This window comes from Microcaecilia unicolor, chromosome 6, assembly GCF_901765095.1.
Source record: "Microcaecilia unicolor chromosome 6, aMicUni1.1, whole genome shotgun sequence".
NCBI lineage: Eukaryota > Metazoa > Chordata > Amphibia > Gymnophiona > Siphonopidae > Microcaecilia > Microcaecilia unicolor.
Genome location: NC_044036.1, coordinates 60727040 through 60749441, shown reverse-complemented (window position 1 = coordinate 60749441; position 22402 = coordinate 60727040). Strand labels below are relative to the sequence as shown.

At 42.7% G+C, this 22402-nt stretch overlaps 1 protein-coding gene across 4 annotated transcripts in view; it reads left to right on the top strand.

Moving 5' to 3' along the window:
* Positions 1 to 22402, top strand: part of TTLL7 (tubulin tyrosine ligase like 7) — a 324337-nt gene that overhangs the window by 84325 nt on the left and 217610 nt on the right. For all 4 annotated transcript variants that reach the window (XM_030206297.1, XM_030206296.1, XM_030206298.1 and 1 more), the window contains one exon: positions 20950 to 21114. In XM_030206297.1, coding sequence (XP_030062157.1) covers positions 20950 to 21114 — 165 coding nt within the window. The remainder of the gene's footprint in view (positions 1 to 20949; positions 21115 to 22402) is intronic.

Here is a 22402-nt window from a genome sequence, read left to right as displayed (position 1 = left end):
TGGAATCCTATAGTTTTATTTATTTTTTTATTATGACTATTATGCAATTTTCTATTTCTTAATTTTAACCACTTTATGTACTACTTTGTAACGTGTACAATTTGTCATGCTAATAAAGTTTCCTGGATCCTGAATTCTTTAATGGTTTTCTTCTCTTCTGAGATGGATGCACAGTATACTATAAATGTTGTTCAGTATAAATTCTGTAGGGGGAGCACTTGTAACATGGATCAATAATACTAGAAACAAAAAAACTGAATAGATGAAAAAGGAGAGGCAGAATGCTTTTCTTTTTCTGCCAGCAGTTGAATGAGGTTAGTTTCTGAAGATTTCTTCTCAGTGACTGTATTAGTTATTTTGGCTTTTTTTTCCTCTGCTTTATGATTTCTCTTTCAAATCTTTTTGCAAAATAAGACAAAGACACAGCACAGATTGACTTCTATGCAACTGTGTGCTGCAAAGAGTTTACAATTTACTAATAATCTGGTTTTTATAAAGGGAGAGTAAAAGAGAAGCATGGAGATGTGTGAACATTTCCTGATGCCTATTATTCTTTGGTGTTGAAATCTGAACACAGTTATGATCATATTCATTATTCATATTTCTGTGTATGTACATTATTAATGGAATCAGCTGATGACTAATATGCATTAATTAATAATAAGACACTTTTCAAGATACACAATATCAACCAGTATGAGGTTGACTTTAAAAATGGTCTGGGCACCTATGTTGAAAGCTCAAGAAGGTGCCTATTTTATCCCTATTTAATAAAGCTTCTGTTTGCCTTTAAAAAATAGGCACCCAGAACCAGTCCCAATAACATGCAAATTCAAATGCACAAATTTACACTTGTACTGAAGATGGTGTAAATGTATGTATGTATCCTGTGTGCGCGCTTGGGTATTCCAGAAAATATGTACGAGAGTTAAATGAAATGCAATGCCCCTACCTCTGTAATTCGTCAGCAAATGGCAGCACTAACACACTACACATGCTCACTTGTTGTTTGATATCTCTTCCTTCACTTCAGTTGGCGAGAAGTGTCTGTGTGAAAAGGTTCTTTTGCTATTGCATGTGAAATGGATCAGGCAGTGAGCACTTGTTGGAGCGATTTAAGTGTACCGTGATAGAATTTCTGACTGTTGAAGTCCCTCCAATTGAAATGCACCATCACATGCAGGTTATTGATATGGGTACTGTGTGTCGCTTGTCCAAAAAATATAAAGATTATCGACGAGGAAGGGCTAATTTGTGTGATCAAAAATGAAGTAGATGACCCATAATAGCAATGGACGAGTTTTACTCAAGAAAGGCTGATGAACTTGTAAAGGACAATTGGAGGATCCCTCAAAGCATTACATTGCAACCCTGAAAACTTTGAAAGAATGATTGAGAAGACTTCAGAAGCACAAGAAGAAACTTTTGTTGCAACATGAGAACACTAGGCCTCACACAGCATGAAACATCACAGAGGCAGTTGTGAAGTGGGTCTCAGTCTTATCCCATTTGCCATTCAGCCCAGACATAGTGCCATGTGATTTCCATCTTTTTTCAGAATTGAAGGACTACCTTCAAGGGCAGCTTGAATGAAGAGGTGGAAAGGACTGTGAGTAACTGGTTGAGACAAGATGTGTAGTTATTTAGCAGTGGCTTTCAAAAATTGTCCATCACTGACAGAAATGGGTGGGGAATGGTAGAGATTATGTGGATTATTATGGACAAGTATAAATACATGTAAAAAGAACAAGTCTCAAACATTATTTTTGTTTTTTATTCATTGCAATATCTTCATTAGACAAAAGTTAAGGAGATGGAGGTATTACTTTTCATTTAACCCTTGTATATGCATCGGCACTCCAACTCCACTGAAATTAAGCTCATAGGAACATCTATACATAGTCCATATCAATGTATGCACTATCTTTTGGCAGACATAATTTTTACAGCTCTATATGACCACACAGTTTTATAAAAGCATTTCCACATGCAAAACGGACTTTTAGCTATGAAAAAAAGTTCATTGTAATATTATTCCAGTGTGCTTTTATCTACCTGAAATTTTGTCTGAACTGGCCTGTTTTTCTAATGTGAAGAAGCACATTCATCACAGTTTACAGGCTTTGTGTGTGTGGAGGCACAGATTTTTTTGTGTGTAAACTAAAATTGTATTTAACATGCTATTTACTAAGATAATGAAATGCAGCATGTGCTGTTCCAGAAAAAAATCTACATTTTTGAACTTGCATGTTAAATGTTTACCATACATACTAATGGAAATTGTAAAAATTCAGCATTATGAGCACAGTTCTATAACTGTGTGTGTATATATATACATATATACATACATATATATATATATACTAGTAAAAAAGGCCCGTTTCCGAAACCAATGAAACGGGCGCTAGCATGTGGCTTTTTTTTGTGTGTGTGTATGTGTCACAGAGTTATTTTTTGTGTGTGAGTGTGGGGTGTGTGTGCAGGTTGCTGATGTGTATCGTTTTGTTTTGTTTTTTGGGTGGGGGGTTGGGGGATGTGCTGTGCTGGCAAAGTGGGATGGATTGGTGTGTGGCTTTGAGGGTGTGTTTCTGTTGTATTCTGTGTGTGGTTTTGTCTGTCAAGGAGGTTTGTGGAGGGGGGTCTTTCTGTTGGTGAAATGTAAATGTGGTTGTAGGGGGATCAGCCTTTGCTGAGTGGTGGATTTTTTTTCTAGGTTTTTTTTTTTTTTGTGTTGTGCTGAGGCAGCAGTGTTGTTTTAGATGGGCGGAAGGTAGAGGAGCACGTTCTTGGTCTGTCGGTATTTTTTGGCCGTTTCAGGGCTGCTGTAGGGGAACGCTGGAAGAGAAATGTGCTGTTGGAAGCAGCGCCATCTTTTTCCATTGGGCTGGGGTTCTGGGCATCCTGGAGGTGGGTGACGGCTTGCCTGAGGACGGGGTGTTTTAAGTTGGCGGAAGGGAGAAGAGCACGGTCTCGGGCCGTTGGGGGGTGATCCGGTATGTTCGGTCCATTTCAGGCCGGCTGCAGGGGAATGCTGGAACATTTATGCGCTGCGGGAATCAGCGCTGTCTTTTTCCGAGTGCTCGGGGAATCCCCGAGGTGGGAGACAGCTTGCCTGAGGCTGGGGATGGTTGGGCACGTCCTTGGCCGCTTCGGCAAAAGGGGAAGAGGAAGGGGGTGGGGAGTTACCTGCAGCCGCGTGAGAATCCATGTATTCTTTGTTTGTTTTGTATTATTAGTTTGCATTTCTGTTGAAAGAGTGGATGCCTTTTGAATGATGGAGGTGGTGCGTCTGTGTGCAGTTGTTTCGTTAGTTTGGCAGCCAGTCTCCAGTGATTCCTAGGCTCCGCGTATTTCCCTACTCCTCCCCCTTCCTTGGTCGCTGTTTGCTGCTGGCTGGGTCGCGGGTAATCCTTTCAGCTGGGCCGCAGCTTGTCCTGTTCGCCTACGTCCCAGATGGTGAGGGGCACGCTGTTTTCCAGCTCCTCCGACTCCACGTCAAGCGATCCCAAATATAGTCTGTGCTATAGGCCCTCTGGCACTCTTCAGTACCGGCATTAGGCATTTAAAAATGTCTCTCCCCCCCACCCCTCCCCCCCGGTCTATTTTTGCACATACCCACAGCAGGAATATTCTTCTCTCGTTCCAGCGGTGGTTCTGTGCTCTCCGTGCTGCACAGATAATGAGCCGTTCTGCTGGGGAATGCTCCTCCCTTATTGTCACGTAGTTTCCTCTGATTGGTCCGTCTTACGTTGCCTAGCGTTGCCTGGGAACGGTGTTGTGATGGTCCTTTGTGTTTCAGAACGTTGAGGGTGTTTTGTTTGATTGGTCTGTCATGCGAGGGCGGGGCAGAGAGACATGGTCAGTGTTGTGGCTTCACCACCATGAACTGACGAACCCTTCAGGGAGTGACTGAGTGACTTCAGAACGTTGTCTTCAGAACGTTGAGGGTGAGTTTTATTATAGTAGATTTAGGCACCTAGGGGACACCTAAGTGGCACCTAGTCTATAAAGGAAAGTAGGTGCCTACTTTTCTTTATAGAATACTAGCATAACAGTTTAACACGTTCCTATAATTTAGGCATGGACACTTATGGCAGCCATAGTATAGGTGTAAATGCATGCATAACCATGTGCCCTATGCACACTTTGCCCTAACATCACCCATGTGAACTCCCACCTTCCAACTATGTACTAATGCATTTAGACATCTTTTTATAGACTAGCACTTGGCTGAAACTTTGGCATTTATGCACATACTATACATGTACACATACTTGTGTACATGCCAGTATTCTAATCATTTACACACATATTCAGTGCATAAATGTTAGTGTCTTATAGAACTGTCCCCTACATGCATTAGCATTGATTCAGTGCATGCATCATTTGTATTTAGAGGTCAGTTCAAGAAAGATTATATAAAAGACACCTAAATTTTGAGCACTAAATGTGAATTCTGTAACAGCCAATAAGTACTTAGTTACCATTAATTGCCAACATTTAGGCATGATCACTTACACTATGTCTACTGCAGGTCTTTCAAGTTTTATTCAAATTTACTATCCCACCCAATATATAAGTACATCTGAGTGGCTTACAAGCTAGAGAGAGAGAGGAAAGAATGAGATGAGGCCGGTAGAGTAGACATGATGAATAGGATAAAGGGGAATGAACTACAATTTAATTAATACAATTTAAGCCACTAGGGGCAACAGTATTTAATGTGAATATCCACTGTTGTTCCTTATAATTCAGCCACGATTCATAGTCTCCACCCTCCCACCCGATCCTAACCTGATCAATAACCCTCCACCAGAGATCTGTCACTGAATGGTTTTTAGATATCCAGTGGGTGACCAGAGGAGCCTGTTCAGTCCTGGTGCTAATCTTCGACTTATGCTCGTTAAGACGGATTTTAATAGGTCTAGTACTTCGTCCAACGTATACCAGTTTACACGGACATTGTATAATGTAAACCACGTTGGAACTGATACAGAAAGTGTGTCCCCTAGCTTGTATTTCTAAACCTGTCTGATCGTCCTTCCACGATGGCCCCATCATGGTTAATGGGCATCACTGACATCTATAGTATTGTTAGATTTGATGAGTCCCTCATATGGATATGTTTCCTTATGTATGCCTAGATATTCATATATATATATATATATATATATATATATATATATATACATACTAGTAAAAAAGGCCCGTTTCTGACATAAATGAAACGGGCGCTAGCAAGGATTTCCCCGGAGTGTGTATGTTTGAGAGACTGTGTGTGAGAGAGAGAGTGAATGTGCCAGTGTGTGTGTGTGAGAGAGAGAGTGAGTCTGGGTACGAGTGTGTGTGTGAGAATGAGAGTGTGTGCAAGTGCGTATGTGAGACACAGTGTGAGAGAGAGTGTGTTTCACACAGATACAGTGTGTGCGAGAAAGAGATTGTGTATGAGACACAGACTCTCTGTGAGACTGAGTGTATGAGACCAAGAGAGTGTGTGAGTGACTGTGTGACACATAGAGAGTGAACGTGAGACATAGAGTGTGTGTGAGAGTGAGAGAAAGACATTGTGAGAGAGAGAGTGTGTGAGAGAGAGAGTGTGTGTGTGACAGAGATACCCCCCCCCCCCCCCCCCGGTGTCAGGCCCTCCCTCCCTCCCTCTCTCTGGTGTCAGGCCCCCCTCCCTCCCTCTGGTGTCTGAGCGTTACTGTGCAGGACGCTGAGCTCTAGCTGTGCTTCAAGGAACTGACCAATCCTATTTAATAGAATGCACCTCCAACATTCTGAAGCCAAGAAACCTTGTGTGGTTGGTCACTTCTGCTTGTGACGAACCCGGAAGTACGTGATGTCAATTCAGGAGATGGATACAGAGAGCAGGAATGCCTCAGCTGTGCAGTCAGCTTCAGAATGTTGGAGGTGCTTTTTATTATATAGGATACTTGTTTCAGTTTACTTTATGTTCTTTGTATTTTGTTAATACACTGCTACAAGTTGGTTTTTAGACAAGCCCCATTTAAGTTTATCTCCCTTTCCTTTACGTGTACCCATTAATTTATAGATAATATAAGCCCCTTGATATGTTATTTAAACTGCTCTTATATCATATTATATTTATCTTATGCTTGTTTTTATGGTATCTGTATGTGGAGAAAACTTGCGCAATTTTGAGCGCTATATCTAGAATTAAGGTGTTAATGCTCATCACTAAAATTGCACCTATGACAGGAATGAGTTCAGTCAAATGTTTCTTTTCTTTTCTTTTTTTTTATATTTTATTTGTTGACAGAATAGAACAAAGTGCAGCAACACATTACAAACAGTAGTAAAATAACTGATCAAATATTGTTGAATCATGACCAAATATAGGAAAACATATGTTCCATTCATTTTACATTTACTCCTTTCATCACCTTCCCTTCTATCCTCCCCCCCCCCCTACCCTCACCTACATTCGCTTGAGCTCTCAAGGTTAACCGTAAAACCTAACTCATAGGGCACAGTATAGTCTAGATCTCTCCTTTACTTGTTGGGAGATTCTGCCTTGTTCCCAGTCAGCCTTTGCAAGGTGAGCGCATTCCAGTGCTGTATTGTAGGAGTGTCTTTCCCCACACAGTGCAGGAGTAAGACTTTTTTTTTTGCTAAGACAATAGCCAGTAAAAGGAACTGCTTTTGATGATAAAGATCTCACAAATCAAGGGGTTTTGGATTAAGTCCCAAAAGGAGAACCTATAGGACCACTCAAGGAAGATACCTGTAGCCCCTTCCAGCTTGTGTAGTATTCCTATTCAAAATCCCTGTAGTCTGGGGCACTCCACAAAGTGGTATATCAAGGTACAACTAAGGATTTTGCACTTGTCACGTGTATCATCTTCCCAAAGCCCCATAGTTTTCCCTTTGCGCCTAGTAATATAAGCTGAATGAAGGCAAGATGAATTTCATGAAGACCCACATTGGGAGTTATCCGTCATACTGTGGTAAAGCTGGCGGACAAGTCTTCCTCTGTTACCTTTTACTCTAATTGTGAGCCCCAAGAAATAGCCAAATGGGAGAATAAAAGGGGGTGGTCTCTGTTCCCTGCCTAATTTGTACCAAACTGTCAGTTTATTGTGTGTCACTGGCATCTGCATGAACAGTGAATCTAATTTATTAAAAGAGGGAAGTTTATTGTCCATCCATCTCAGAGAGAAACAGTAGTGAGCTGGAGGTATGAAAAAAAGTTAGCATTCAAAAGGTTTCATTGGGACTTACATTCCTGAAAGGAAGGCACTTCCCTTGAACTCGAGGCTACAACCTGTCCCACATATCTACAGCCTCCCTTCAACCATTTGTCGAAGGGAGAAGTGCCTTGGCCGCAGAGAAGTATGGATTGTATATTAGCTCCAAATAGGGGAACGGTCTCAATGCTGACCCCAATTTGGTCATCCACCATTTCCAGGCCATCTTCAAAGGCTGCAGCAAGAGGGAAGATTAACTGTATGATTCTAGAAAGGAGAACATTGAAGAATGAGTGTGGCTTGGCGCTATCAGGCCAAACATGGCTGGGTGCATATTTATAGATTCCTGTATGTAATTTGTGGAGTAACATAACAGGGCTGCCAAGTTATATCAACAGATGTCAAGAAGGCTGACCCCCCCCCCCCCCCCCCCCACCAGATCTATCTCTGACAAGCTTGTTCTATCCTATCCTTGTCTGCCTGTTTTCCAAATGAATGAGGTTATATTCCAATATAGTGGTTTGTCTTTTTGGGATATCCAGAGTGGCATCATTTGAAGGGGATATAACAATTTGGGTAACATCACCATTTTGACCAATGCCACTCACCCTATAAAGGAAAATAGGCAAGTCTTTCCACCTGCTGCAGAGGATTTTAATAGTTTCCAATTTCTCTGAAATAGTTTTCTTATACATAGTCATCACATGTAGATGAAGGTATACTCCTAAGTACTTCAACGCCCCTCTAATCCTCACCAAAGGAAAAGATGTGTCCCGGGGGCATGCACAGTTAGCGGATACCGTCAGAACATCTGATTTTTCAAAATTAATCTTTAGACCTGAAAAAGAGCCAAAATTCTGTATAACGTCCACCAGCTGGGGAACTGCCTGTGTCACCTGGTTCAAAAACATCAGCTTATCTGAAAAAAGGTTGATCTTATTTTCCTGCAAGCCTACAGTGATCCCACTAATCCTGTCCATCTGCCTGATTTTACTTGCCAGAGGCTCCAGGGAGAGAATAAAGAGCATGGGTGACAACGAGCAGCCCTCTCTGGTGCCTCTTTCCAGTGCAAAGGTAGGGGAGAGGTCTCTATTAATTAAGATTTATTCGGTGGGCTGTCTATACAACGCTCAGACGCTGGCTAGGAATTCCCCCATGATACCAAATTTTGGTAGCACTCAAAAGAGATAATCCTATAATATGTTATTGAAGGCTTTTTCTGCATCTAAACTAGTGATAATTGCATCCCCCTGCTGTCTACCCTTTACTTGCAAGGCAATCAAGACCCTGAGGATATTGGTAAAGGCATATCTGCCTGGCACAAAACCTGTTTGATCTGGGTGAATCATCTGTGGTAGAACTTTCCTCAGGCCATGTTAGCAAAGAGCTTAATATCCTGATTTAATAGTGAAATGAGATGATAGGAGTGCAACAGCTCTTTATCCCTGCCTGGCACTAGCAAAACTACAATTGTTGCATGGGTCAGCCTGCCCTGTGCTTGTCCCCTGCTACATAGCCCCTGGCAGAGAGCTTGTAAAGGGGCAAACAATTTGCAACTGAGAATTTATAAGACTCACCATTTGCTCTGGTATAAGAGAGGGGAGCTTAAGATTCTGAAAAAAATCAGCCCTTTTGAGCACGTCACAGTGACCTTTGTCGTATAAGGATGTGTAGAATTGGACAAACGTTCTCTGAATCTCTGTGTCTTGGGAAATGAAAGAGCCTTGAGCATCTCTGTGTTTGGCCAGAAGCTTACCTGACTTGTTTTCCCACGTGTGTAAGTTAGATTTCTCCAAGGACAAGCAGCTCTTGTTCTTCTCACATCTGGGTGACATCATTTGACAGAGCCCGGTATGAGTGAAGCCATCTGATGGAGCCCGGTGCTGATGCTGATTCTCTAACGTCTAACCGTACACACACTAGTGCCTTCCCGCCTGACACTCGAGTGTGGGTCCTCCAGTCTTGTTTTTTCTACAGATCTGAGAGGACGCATTTTCAGTTCTCTGCCTTATATTGTGCTTTCGTATTCGAAGTGTCTTTCCATTCAGGCATTTCTCTTTTTTCTTCAGTTTTTGTTTTTTCTTTACCCTTTTCAGGGATTTCTCTTCCCTCTTATTTTTTTTTTTTGTTTCCTTTCCTTTTCATTCATTTATACTGCAGCCTCGACCTCAATTTGAACGCTTCCCCTTTTTTATCGTTCAAGATTGAAGAGTTTAATTTGGCTGAGATTTTTTTACGATGTCCCAGAAGACTCCCAGTGGCTTCAAGTGCTGCACTAAATGCAGGCGCGTGATATCTGCCTCGGACACACACAATTGGTACTTAGGGTGCCTTGGCCCAGATCATGATCCCTTTGTTTGTGATCTTTGTTTGCATATGCCTGCAAGAAAGCAGAGAGTGTGACTGGATCAAAGGGAGTAACATTTTGGCTCTTTGAAAGCTGGACCATCGACTTCAGCACCAGCGACATCGACCTCCATGGCTGCTCCGACTCTGTCATCCACTGGAAGTGCACCGACATCAAGTGGGTCTTCACCTGCATTGACACCTTAATCCCTTCTCAAGCCCCTTCTCTTGCCCTACACAAAAACTGCTTGCGTACCTCCTGCACCTCTCTGAGTCTGGTTTAAAAACCAACTCTGTATGGGTTCTTCTCAGTACAGTTGGTGCTTATCACCTTGTAGGGGGTGAGCCCATCTCTGTACAGCCTTTAGTTGTTTGCTTCGTGGGAGGTTTAATGTTGTCAAAGCCCCCTACCAAGCCTTCTGTAGTGTCATGGGATCTCAAAATGATCCTCACCCAGCTGATGAAAGCTCATTTTGAACCTCTGGATACCTACCATCTGAAATGTTTGACCTGGAAAGTTGTTTTTATGGTGGTGGTCACTTCAGCTTTCAGAGTCAGTGAGCTCCAAGCCCTGGTAGCTCATCCACCATATACTAAATTTCATTACAACAGAGTAGTCCTCTGCACCCACCTTAAGTTCCTTCTTAAGGTAGTGTTGGAGTTCCATCTTAACCAGTCAGTTGTTTGCCAACATTTTTCCCAAGGCCTCATGCCCATCTTGGCAAAAATATACTGCATACCTTAGACTGCAAGCAAGCCTTAGCCTTCTATCTGGAGTAGACTAAAGCCCATAGACAATCCACCCAACTTTTTGTTTCTTTTGACCAGTAGGTTGGGGGTAGCCATCGGTAAATGCACACATTCAAATTGGATAGCAGACTATCAGGCTCATTTTCAAAGCACTTAGCCTCCCAAAGTTCCATAGAAACCTATGGAACTTAGCCTCCCAAAGTGCTTTGAAAATATGCCTCTATATCTCCTTTGCTTATACCCAGGCTGGGCTGACTCTTGAGGGCCATGTCATGTCTCATGTCAGAGCCATGGCTGTGTCGGTAGTCCTCTTCAAGTCAGCCCCCATAGAGGAGATTTGGAGGGCTGCTATGTGATCTTCAGTCCACACATTCACTTCCCACTATTGTTTGGATCAGGACACCCAACATGACAGTCATTTTGGACAGGCAGTTCTGTAAAATTTGATTGGTGTCTAGAATCCAACTCCACCCTCCTAGGTCCTGTTTTATGCTACATAGTAACATAGTAGATGACGGCAGGAAAAGACCTGCACGGTCCATCCAGTCTGCCCAACAAGATAAACTCATATGTGCTACTTTTTGTGTATACCCTACCTTGATTTGTACCTATCCTCTTCAGGGCACAGACCGTATAAGTCTGCCCAGCATTATCCCCGCCTCCCAACCACCAGCCCCGCCTCCCACCACCGGCTCTGGCACAGACTGTATAAGTCTGCCCAGCACTTTCCCCGCCTCCCAACCACCAGTCCCGCCTCTCACCACCGGCTCTGGCACAGACCGTATAAGTCTGCCCAGCACTATCTCAGCCTCCCAACCACCAGCTCTGCCACCCAATCCCGGCTAAGCTCCTGAGGATGCATTCCTTCTGAACAGGATTCCTTTATGTTTATCCCACGCATGTTTGAATTCTGTTACCGTTTTCATTTCCACCACCTCCCGTAGGAGGGCATTCCAAGCATCCACCACTCTCTCCGTGAAGAAATACTTCCTGACATTTTTCTTGAGTCTGCCCCCCTTCAATCTCATTTCGTGTCCTCTAGTTCTACCGCCTTCCCCTCTCCGGAAAAGGTTCGCTTGCAGATTAATACCTTTCAAATATTTGAACGTCTGTATCATATCACCCCTGTTTCTCCTTTCCTCCAGGGTATACATGTTCAGGTCAACAAGTCTCTCCTCATACGTCTTGTACGCAAATCCCATACCATTCTCGTAGCTTTTCTTTGCACCGCTTCCATTTTTTTAACATCCTTCACAAGATACGGCCTCCAAAACTGAACACAATACTCCAGATGGGGCCTCACCAACATCTTATACAGGGGTATTAAAACCTTTTTTCTTCTGCTGGTCACACCTCTCTCTATACAGCCTAGCAATCTTCTAGCTACGGCCACCTGTTTGTCACACTATTTCGTCGCCTTCAGGCCCACAGATACTATCACCCCAAGATCCCTCTCCCCGTCCGTACCTATCAGACTCTCCCCGCCTAAACATACGTCTCCCTTGGATTTCTACTCCCTAAATGCATCACTTTGCATTTCTTCACATTGAATTTTAATTGCCAAACGTTAGACCATTCTTCTAGCTTCCGCAAATCTTTTTTCATGTTTTCAATTCTGATCCAGGCTACACCTTCACAGCTAAAATGTATATAGTTTTAGATTGATTTTCATTTCAATCTTGACGTTTTGAGATTTGATTATCCTAGCTTTCTTGTTTTCGGTGAGCCCGGTAGCTAGAGATTCCCACATGTGAGAATAACAAGGCCAGCTTGTCCTCGGAGAAAGTGAAGCTACTTAACTGTAGCTGATGTTCTCCAAGGACAGCAGGCTGATTATTCTCACATACCTTTTCACCTCCCCTAGGAGTTGTATTTAGTTATGAACTTTATGCTTTTTTACCTGACTGTGGGGCTCATTTTCGAAAGAGAAGGATGTCCATCTTTCGACATAAATCGGAAGATGGATGTCCTTCTCCCAGGGACGTCTAAATCAGTATAATTGAAACCCGATTTAGGACATCTCCAACTGCACTCAGTTGCAAGGACGGCCAAAGTTCAAGGGGGTGTGTCGGTGGCGTAGCGAAGGCGGGACTTGGGTGTGCCTAACACTTGGACGTCCTTGACCCATAATTGAAAAAAAAAAAAAGGACGTCCCTGACGAACACTTGGACGTTTTCACCCGGGCCTGTTTTTCTTACGACTAAGGCACAAAAAGGTGCCCAAAATGACCAGATGACCACTGGAGAGAATCGGGGATGACCTCCTGTTACTCCCCCAATGGTCACTAACCCCCTCTCACCCTCAAAAACATCTTTCAAAATATGTCGTGCCGGCCTCTATGCCAGCCTCAGATGTCATACTCAGGTCCATGATAGCGCATGCAAGTCCCTGGAGCAGTTTTAGTGGGTACTGCAGTGCACTTCATACAGGCAGACCCTGGCCCAAACCCCCCCTACCTGTTACATTTGTGTTGGGAACAGTGAGCTCTCTAAAACTCCAAACCCACTGTACCGTATATAGGTGCCCCCCTTCACCCATAAGGGCTATGTTAGTGGTGTACAGTTGTGGGTAGTGGGTTATGGAGGGGTTTGGGGGGCTCATCACACAAGGTAAGGGAGCTGTGTTCCTGGGAGCAATTTAAGAAGTTCACTGCAGTGCCCCCTAGGGTGCCCAGTTGCTGTCCTGGCATGTCAGGGGAACCAGTGCACTACAAATGCTGGCTCCTTCCACGACCAAATGGCTTGCATTTGGCCGTTTGTGACATGGGTGTCTTTGGTTTCGAAAATCAACGAAAGTCAAAAACGTCCATGTCTAAGGCGGACCAAATCTAGGGACGTCCAAATTTAAGAATTTGGACGTCCCTGACAATATTTTCGAAACGAAAGATGGACGTCTATCTTGTTTCAAAAATACAGGTTTCCCCGCCCCTGGATTTCACCATTTTGCAAGCACGTCCAAATCGCAACTTGCACGTCCCTTTCGAAAATGCCCCTCCACATGACCCGTTCTCAAGCGCTGGGCGGGAAGGCACCAGTGCATGCGCGGTGGGACGCTGCTAGAACTTTCTGCCTCTCTAGTGAATCAGCATCTGCACTTGGCTTCATCGGATGACGTCACCCACATGTGAGAATAATCTGCTTGCTGTCCTCAGAGAACATCAGCTACAGGTAAGTACCATCGTTTTATATAACTGTATATCTCTGTGTGCCCTTTGATTTAAGACATCCTTGATCTGTTTCCTAACCTCAATATATATTTTTAGGGCTGCAGCTCGATTAAAAGTTTTAATCGTGATTAAAGTCAGGGTATAGCCAGCTATTCATTGGGGGGGGGGGGGGGTGGCATAGGGATGTACTGGGGGGGGCACAGGGATGGATTGGGGACACGCATATCCTCTCCTTCCCCACTTCCCACCCCCACATTAGATATCATACATAAGTACATAAGTAATACCACACTGGGAAAAGACCAAGGGTCCATCGAGCCCAGCATCCTGTCCACGACAGCGGCCAATCCAGGCCAAGGGCACCTGGCAAGCTTCCCAAACGTACAAACATTCTATACATGTTATTCCCGGAATTGTGGATTTTTCCCAAGTCCATTTAGTAGCGGTTTATGGACTTGTCCTTTAGGAAACCGTCTAACCCCCTTTTAAACTCTGCCAAGCTAACCGCCTTCACCATGTTCTCAGGCAACGAATTCCAGAGTTTAATTACGCGTTGGGTGAAGAAAACTTTTCTCCGATTTGTTTTAAATTTACTACACTGTAGTTTCATCGCATGCCCCCTAGTCCTAGTATTTTTGGAAAGCGTGAACAGACGCTTCACATCCACCTGTTCCACTCCACTCATTATTTTATAAACCTCTATCATGTCTCCCCTCAGCCGTCTCTTCTCCAAGCTGTAAAGCCCTAGCCTCCTTAGTCTTTCTTCATAGGGAAGTCGTCCCATCCCCACTATCATTTTAGTCGCCCTTCGCTACACCTTTTCCAATTCCATTATATCTTTCTTGAGATGCGGCGACCAGAATTGAACACAATACTCAAGGTGCGGTCGCATTATAACATCCTCACACCTGTTTTCCATACCTTTCCTAATAATACCCAACATTCTATTCGTTTCCGAGCCGCAGCAGCACAGTGAGCAGAAGGTTTCAGTGTATTATCGACGACGATACCCAGATCCCTTTCTTGGTCCGTAACTCCTAACGTGGAACCTTGCATGACGTAGCTATAATTCAGGTTTTTTTTCAAACATGCATCACCTTGCACTTGCTCACATTAAACGTCATCTGCCATTTAGCTGCCCAGTCTCCCAGTCTTGTAAGGTCCTTCTGTAATTTTTCACAGTCCTGTCACGAGTTAACGACTTTGAATAACTTTGTGTCATCAGCAAATTTAATTACCTCGCTAGTTACTCCAAACTCTAAATCATTTATAAATATATTAAAAAGCAGCGGTCCTAGCATAGACCCCTGAGGAACCCCACTAACTACCCTTCTCCATTGTGAATACTGCCCATTTAACCCCACCATACCTTTTGCTGGTGGGGATGCCGAAGTCAGTCGAAGAAATCCACTGCCAAAGGGTCTCCCTTTCTCCTTGTGCTGCCTCAGAAGTCAGCGGAATGCCCCCAACTGCCAATGCTGGCACTCCCTGAGCATGCTCAGTTCATGCACAAACTCAGCATGCTTGGGGAGTGCAAATGTTGGTGGCTGGAGGCACCCTGCTGACTTCCTCACTCTTGAGGCAGTGCGAGGAGGAAGGGTGTGATTTAGGCAGTGGATTTCTTTGGCTGGCAGGGCTTCAGCCACCCCACCAGCCATTGAACAGGTCCTGTTGCTTCGGAGGGAGCCTTCATCCATTCTCTCTCTCATGCCCCCATGCCTTCACCCATTCTATTTCTCTCTCTCTCTCTCTCTCTCTCTCTCTCTCTCCATGTACCCCCCATGCCTTCGCCCATTCTCTCATGTGCCCCCCTGTGCCTTCACCCATTCTCACTCTCTCTCAATTCCCCTCTCCCACCCATGTTCTCTCTCAATTCCCTCCTCCCTCCCTCACTTGCCCATCCACTATCTCTCCCAGACCGCCGGTGATTCTCCTTTCCCTGATTACCTTGTTATTTGCAGTAAGTTTTCGCCCTGCAGTGACAATACAACAGTATTGAAATGCTGCCTGGGCCTGCACTGGGCCTTTCCTTCTGACCCAGCACCCCCTTCTGAAAAGAGGAAGTTGTATCAGACAAGGGCGGGATGGGTCAGAAGGAAAGGCTTGGTGTAAGCCAAAGCAGCGTTTCAATACACTGCCGCTGCAGGGAAAGATTTACTGCAAATAACAAGGTAAACCGGGAGAGGAGGGGAGAAGAAAGTCACCGGTGGTCCAGAAGGGGAGGAAGAGATTCCCGACTGGGCATGCAGATAGGAGAGGGAATCTCTTCCTCCCCTTCCGGAGTGCTGCAAATCATTACCCGCAATTGTTTTTTTTTAAATAGTGGTTAATGATTAATGTGTTAATTGTGGCATTAATCACAGTTAACGTGCAGCTGTAATATTTTTGTTTAACAGAATCTTCCTCCATTCGGTGGAGATTGCCTCTTAGTGAGTGTAGTAGCTGTTTGGTCAGATCTAACAATATCTTGTTGTTGTTGTTGTTTTTTTTTGTTACATTTGTACCCCGCACTTTCCCACTCATGGCAGGCTCAATGCGGCTTACATGGGGCAATGGAGGGTTAAGTGACTTGCCCAGAGTCACAAGGAGCTGCCTGTGCCTGAAGTGGGAATTGAACTCAGTTCCTCAGTTCCCCAGGACCAAAGTCCACCACCCTAACCACTAGGCCACTCCTCCACTCTACTCCTCCACTCCCTCACTTTCCTTGTTCTGGTAGTCTTTTCCAAAGTCTTTCCTCTCATAACTGCTTTCCTGGCCTCCCAAAACACTACTGGGCTTACCTCTTGAGGGTTATTATCAGTAAGCTAATGCTCCCACTCCTGAAGTAGGATGGTTTTGAAATCAGGGTCCAAATAAAGGGTTGGTTTCATTCTTCAGTTATACAATGTATTCCCTGGCAATAGGCAAAGATACATCAACGTGTAGTGATCTGACACCACCCCATCCTTTATTTCTGCTCCTCTTACTGAGGGCAAAAATACTGGATTTAAAAATATATAATCTAAGTGCGCATATACTTTATCTGGGAGAAAAAGTTGAAATTGCGCTTTTCAGAATGTAACATACACCAAATGCAACAGCCCCCAAATCTGGATCTCGATGAAAATGAACTAAATTTTATTGAACAGTATATTGACTCGACACAACGTTGTGTTTTGGCCAAAAGGCCTACATCAGGAGTCTACAAATAAAACAGTACAAAACAATATTTGTAAAGACAATAATAAATACAAATAATGACATGAAAAGAAACAGAATGCACATGCAATTTGCATACTTTACAAATACAACATGACATAAAATAAAAAAATGAATATTTAAAAACACTGAATAAAGTAAAGAGCAAACAGCAAAAATATTATAATAATAAGCAATGAAATTTCCTGAACAGTTTGGTCATTCATTTTTTATTTTTTACGTCTAGAAAAGTACACAGTACAATGATACAAATTTTATTGGTTTTTCTATTGATTTTACGTTTTTTTCATACAGGACTGCTTCAGCATCGATATCCTGTTATATTTTTAGATTTTTTCATACATATCGGTGTTCATTCTAGAACGTCATCAGCGCTTAGTGTCAGTTTAGTGTCAAGGTTCTTTCTGTGGTTGCACAATGACTTATCCTCTGTTTCTTGGTTAAAATAGCCCTCATTCTAAACAGTCATATTATGCACTACTTTATTGGTTCCGGTTATGCCCCATATTATAGTGGTCTTCCCATTTTGTTTCCTTTTTCTTTTAATATACAGTGTTATCATAGCATTTACATTCTGCTATCTCCACAGACCATTGCAAATACAGACTGCATATTCCAGCATTGTTAATTCTGGATCATTGTCATTGATTTCTACTCCAGTATTTAGGTTGGTCCTATTTTTCAATTTTAAACTTACTTTATTGACGGTTTCAATTTGTGCAAGTTCATTTTTTTCAGGAAATTTCATTGCTTATTATTATAATATTTTTGCAGTTTGCTCTTTACATTATTCAGTGTTTTTAAATATTCATTTTTTTATTTTATATCGTGTTGTATTTGTAAAGTATGCAAATTGCATGTGCATTCTGTTTCTTTTCATGTCATTATTTGTATTTATTATTGTCTTTACAAATATTGTTTTGTATTGTTTTATTTGTAGACTCCTGATGTAGGCCTTTTGGCCAAAACACAACGTTGTGTCGAGTCAATATACTGTTCAATAAAATTTAGTTCATTTTCATCGAGATCCAGTCTCTGGGATTCCTGGTTTTTTACCCACTTCTCTGTTATTTTGTAATTATCCGTGGGACTTCTTTGAGTTCTCCACGTTCGTGGATTCTCTATTGTTTACAGCCCCAAATCTTTCATAATAAAGTTAACTTTTTTTCCTCCTGCTTCTTTGGGTCTTTGCTTTGGATGATTACAATTTGCAGAGGATCAGCTGTTATATTGAAATCCCCTCCCACTACTAATTGATAATCTTGTAGTGGGGCCAGGTTGGCCAGCAAGGTGGACAAAAATCTATGAGAATATATGTTGGGTGTGTATAAAGAACACAGGGCAAGTTTCCTCCCCTTAATCGTCCCAATCCACATATGCTAACTGTTTGTGGATAAGAATCGCAACCCCCTACTACCTACCATTAAAGGAAGCAAATACAAGTTCTCCCATCCAGTCTTTCCTCAATTTGGGATGCAATGAATTAGTAAGATGGGTCTCTTGCATGAGCAGGATATCAACCTTCCTGCATTTTCAGTAACTATTGTTTTTGTACGCTTTACAGATAAATGTATTCCATCTACGCTGAAAGTTGCAAAGCGTAAACTATTCAACCCAACTAAGTGAAGTAACTAATACATATAACCACTGCTGGCTGTTTAAAGGTCTAATGACGGTCTCCCGGCTGAACCGCCCCTGTAAGAAACATTGGGCACATGTCGGAATACCCATAATAACTTGTAAGCTCAGGACACAGGTTTTTCCCTCACTCCTCCAGAACCTACCTCAATTCCCAATAACAAAGCCCACCCCTTTGTCTAACCCCCCCCAGAAAAAGATAAGCTGTAGCCCCCTCAAAATGTAATTCCCACAAATATCCTGTTCACAAATACACACACACCAACAAATCCACCATACACAGTACCTCACGCATATTCAACCTCCTATTACTCCGAATCTGGCTCCCAGCCAGTCTAATCCAGTACATAGCCCCGCCCCTACAACCCCCCATAAAAAATCTAAATAGTTGCAGAGGAATAACAGAGTCATGAAATACCATATAGAGCAGTAAAAAGTGATAACTCCTCATAAAGTCAAAGCTGGTGTCCATTAGGTATGAAATGTGGCATCAGTGGGGAGCAGTTAGTGCACTCAGACCAATGTAATAGTACCCGCTCGGAGGCCCACAACAGTAAGCATTGATCCCCTGATGGGGCATAAGCCAATACCACCCCTGATAATTAGATGTGGCATATCTGGAGTTCCCCACACTTCCTCCAGGGGCCTAAAGCACTAGGTATGCAAGTTTGGGGACAGTGAAAAAAAATCGAATGTGGTTTCTTAGAAATGAAGTGCCTCCAGAGCACCCTACACATGAAGGGGCATTCTGCTAGGTTTTGTAATGAGATACCCACAACAGGAGAGTTCCTGACACATTGACTATTGACCCCATCTTCCAATCCAGTTAACTGAAGAGGGACATTTTCCAAGAAGGCCCAAAGTTCATCCATTTTAGTCAGGGTCACCGATCAATTTTCATGTATGATGCACACTCTTACAGGGTACTGGAATGCAAATTTGATTCCTCTAGCAAATACTAGGAATAATAGGGGACAAGTGCCCTACGCTGTTCAGTGACACTAGCCAAGAAGTTTTTAAAGAGCAGCAGTTTGCTGCCATTGTATTCCAAATTGCGCTTTTACTTGTATAAATCCAAAAGTCTGGCCTTGAGTGCATAATTTAAGAACCGCGCTATGACTGACCTCGGTCTTGCAGCCTCTTCTGATGTGCGCCAATGCGGAGTTCCCTCTCTATCTGTTCCTTGCCTGCACTTTGAGGAAGGCCCAGAACTTGAGGCAATCAACGTTCTATCACCTCAAGCAATTCCTTGTCCTTAATAATCTCTGGTAATCTGATGATTCGTATGTTGTTTCACCTCCTGCGGTTCTCCTGGTCCTCGACACAGTCTAACAAGGAGCCACTTCTCAGCTGCTGTTTTGTGGTCTTCTTTTGGTGAAATGCGTTCCTCCTCCTGCTGAAGGCGTGCAGCATGACCTGCCACACAATCTTTGATATCCTCCATAGAGGTATGTAATTTAGCTAATTTATCATCTAGGAGTTGGGAGAAGTGTCTCACAGAAGCTCGAACAGTGTCCTCATGCATTTCATCCATAGATGCACCGATTTGCTGCACCGTCATCTTTATCGACGTGTCCATACTTTCTTCTTGTTCAGTCTTGTCGCTTTGACTGGCATGCTGTAGACAACTTTTGCCATTCATGATCTCAAAATGCCATTGCCCAGTTCCTGAAATTAGGCTCCACACTCTTGTTCCATAATGTATAAAGTCTAAAACTGGGGTTGGTTGAGAATGAGGAGCAGAACTAAGCCTCGCGACATCCGCTTAAGCTGCCACCATCACATGCCCCCCCCCCCCCCCCCCAAAAAAAAAATGTTTCAGTGAAGATGGGTGATATGTTAAAATGGAATGAGAGATATCAGGCCAGTGGGAAACTCAGTTCCATCATTTCTTATACCCACCCAAACCCAATTTCACAGCACTAATTACACAGGTTTGAGGCTAGCACTGGAACAAAAGATTGAGGGATGAAGTTATCAACCTGGACTACTTCTAAGACTGGTTATTTTTTTATTAACCTGGGTTATTAGTAACTAGGTCTCATTGCATAAAATGGGACCTGTGCTAATGTATCATGAGTTGTAGTAAAAATGGTAGCCCATGTTGATAACTCCCCCCCACCCACCACCATAATACTCTTCTGTGCTTGAGGTGGATCTGTTTCTTTATGTAAAGAAATATTTTATCCAGAGCTTAAACCTCACCAGGAGTGGCTTACACAACAAAGGAGATAAGAAAAGAATAAAATAGCTCTTTCAACCAGAATGGGACAGATGGAGAGAGCCACCTAGTTTAAACATTTTCCCTGGCATGTGAACCAGTTTGCCTGTGGCAGTTAAATTTAACAGCATCATGGGATTATGTTAATGGCTGTGTACATGCTTCTTTTCTATGTAGTTATCGCTTAAATGAAAATTGACAGCTCATATCTGCAGTGCAGCTGTCATAAACTAATCAAAATACTGAATTCTGTAGTACTATAATGATGGTTATGTTATTCAATGTTTACCTCAGTAAATAGGAAATAAATTCTTACATTACAAATTTGGACAGTGAATGAAGAATTACTGCATATATTGTTCTCACTTGTTCTGCTTCCTGCAAATACTGGAAATGTTTACTCTCTTTCTGTATTGTAGAGCCAGCTGTACATGCACCTGACCAACTACTCTGTCAATAAGCATAATGAGAACTTTGAACAGGTTGAAACAGAAGATAAAGGCAGCAAGCGCTCTATCCGATGGTTTACTGAGTTCCTACAGATGAATGATCATGATGTCAGCAAATTCTGGAATGATATTTCAGTAGGGAACTAATTTATAAAATGTTCCATCTTCATCTCAGATGTTAGTATAGATCACTGATGGCACGATTCATCTCCAGGCCTTGATTCAAGACTGACTGGACAGCATGTGTGACATCAGCTGTCACTCTGAGTTACAGTAATCACAAAGCATGTATTATAATTTGGTACCCTAGGCAAATTCTGTTAAAAGAAGAGTCCTTGGCTTGTATCATAGTCAGTTGAACATAGTTTCCTTTTTGGTAATACAGGAATTTTTCAGGTTACAAGCCACAGTGCAGGGTAAAATCCCATAAGTACCTAAACTAGTACATTAGCGGCAGTGTGATAAGGATATCTTTCTGACTAGATTGCTATTACTTTGTATTTTTTACTTAAATGGAGGAAGATATTGATAAATAGGTGGCTACAGTTTTGTATTATGCAGGGAGTCCTGGTTTGAGACCTAAACCTACCTGGGTTGGGAAGTCTGGCCAAAACAGTATAGGCATAATTTGAAGCCCATGGCATTAAGCGGCTTGTAAACCACTCACAGCTGTGGGCTGAAATAACACCAGATCGTGCTGGGTCATGTCTAGCTTCTGGAATTGGGTATCTGGTCACCAGCCAATATTCAAACTGGTGCCTGGTTAATTTAGCAGATAAAATTAGGATAGCTTTTTTGCTGTCCTAACTTTATCCACATTACTTTGCTGGTTAGTGACTGAATATCGCCGTTAACCAGGTAAGTTGCAACTCTACCCAAACTACCCCAACCTAGCCAGTTAGGGAATGACCAGTTAGAGCTGATGTTCAGCGGCACTACCTCTCCTGCCTGGTTAAACCCCTGTGAATATCAGACCCTATATTTTTACTAATACAAACTACAGGGTTTCTAGTGTATGTAGCTGGCTCAAAGCAGAAACACTTGATTATGTGGTTCCTTGGTATTATAATGTCATTCTTAGATGTAAACCAAGTCCTGAGGGAGACCTGGTTCATGTGTTTCGACAGCAAATTTCAGAACTCTCACCAGACATGTAGGAAGGGGGAGAGAAAAGGGAAAAAAAAGGTCAGTTACCAAATAATAATTGGCCTATTGGACTTTTGATCTTTTATTGCCTTTCTCAGGGGACAGGACATGTCCTATTAGGTGTGGAAAAGTAGAAAAATAAGTATCTAGTCATAGACCACACCATTTCAATCTTAATAAAAGCTGGTTAATGGCTAATATGAGAATAAAGCATGCTATTTTTCTTCTGCTTCAAAATACTTAGGTTTCTTTTGCTTTTCCAACTATTTTATTTTAC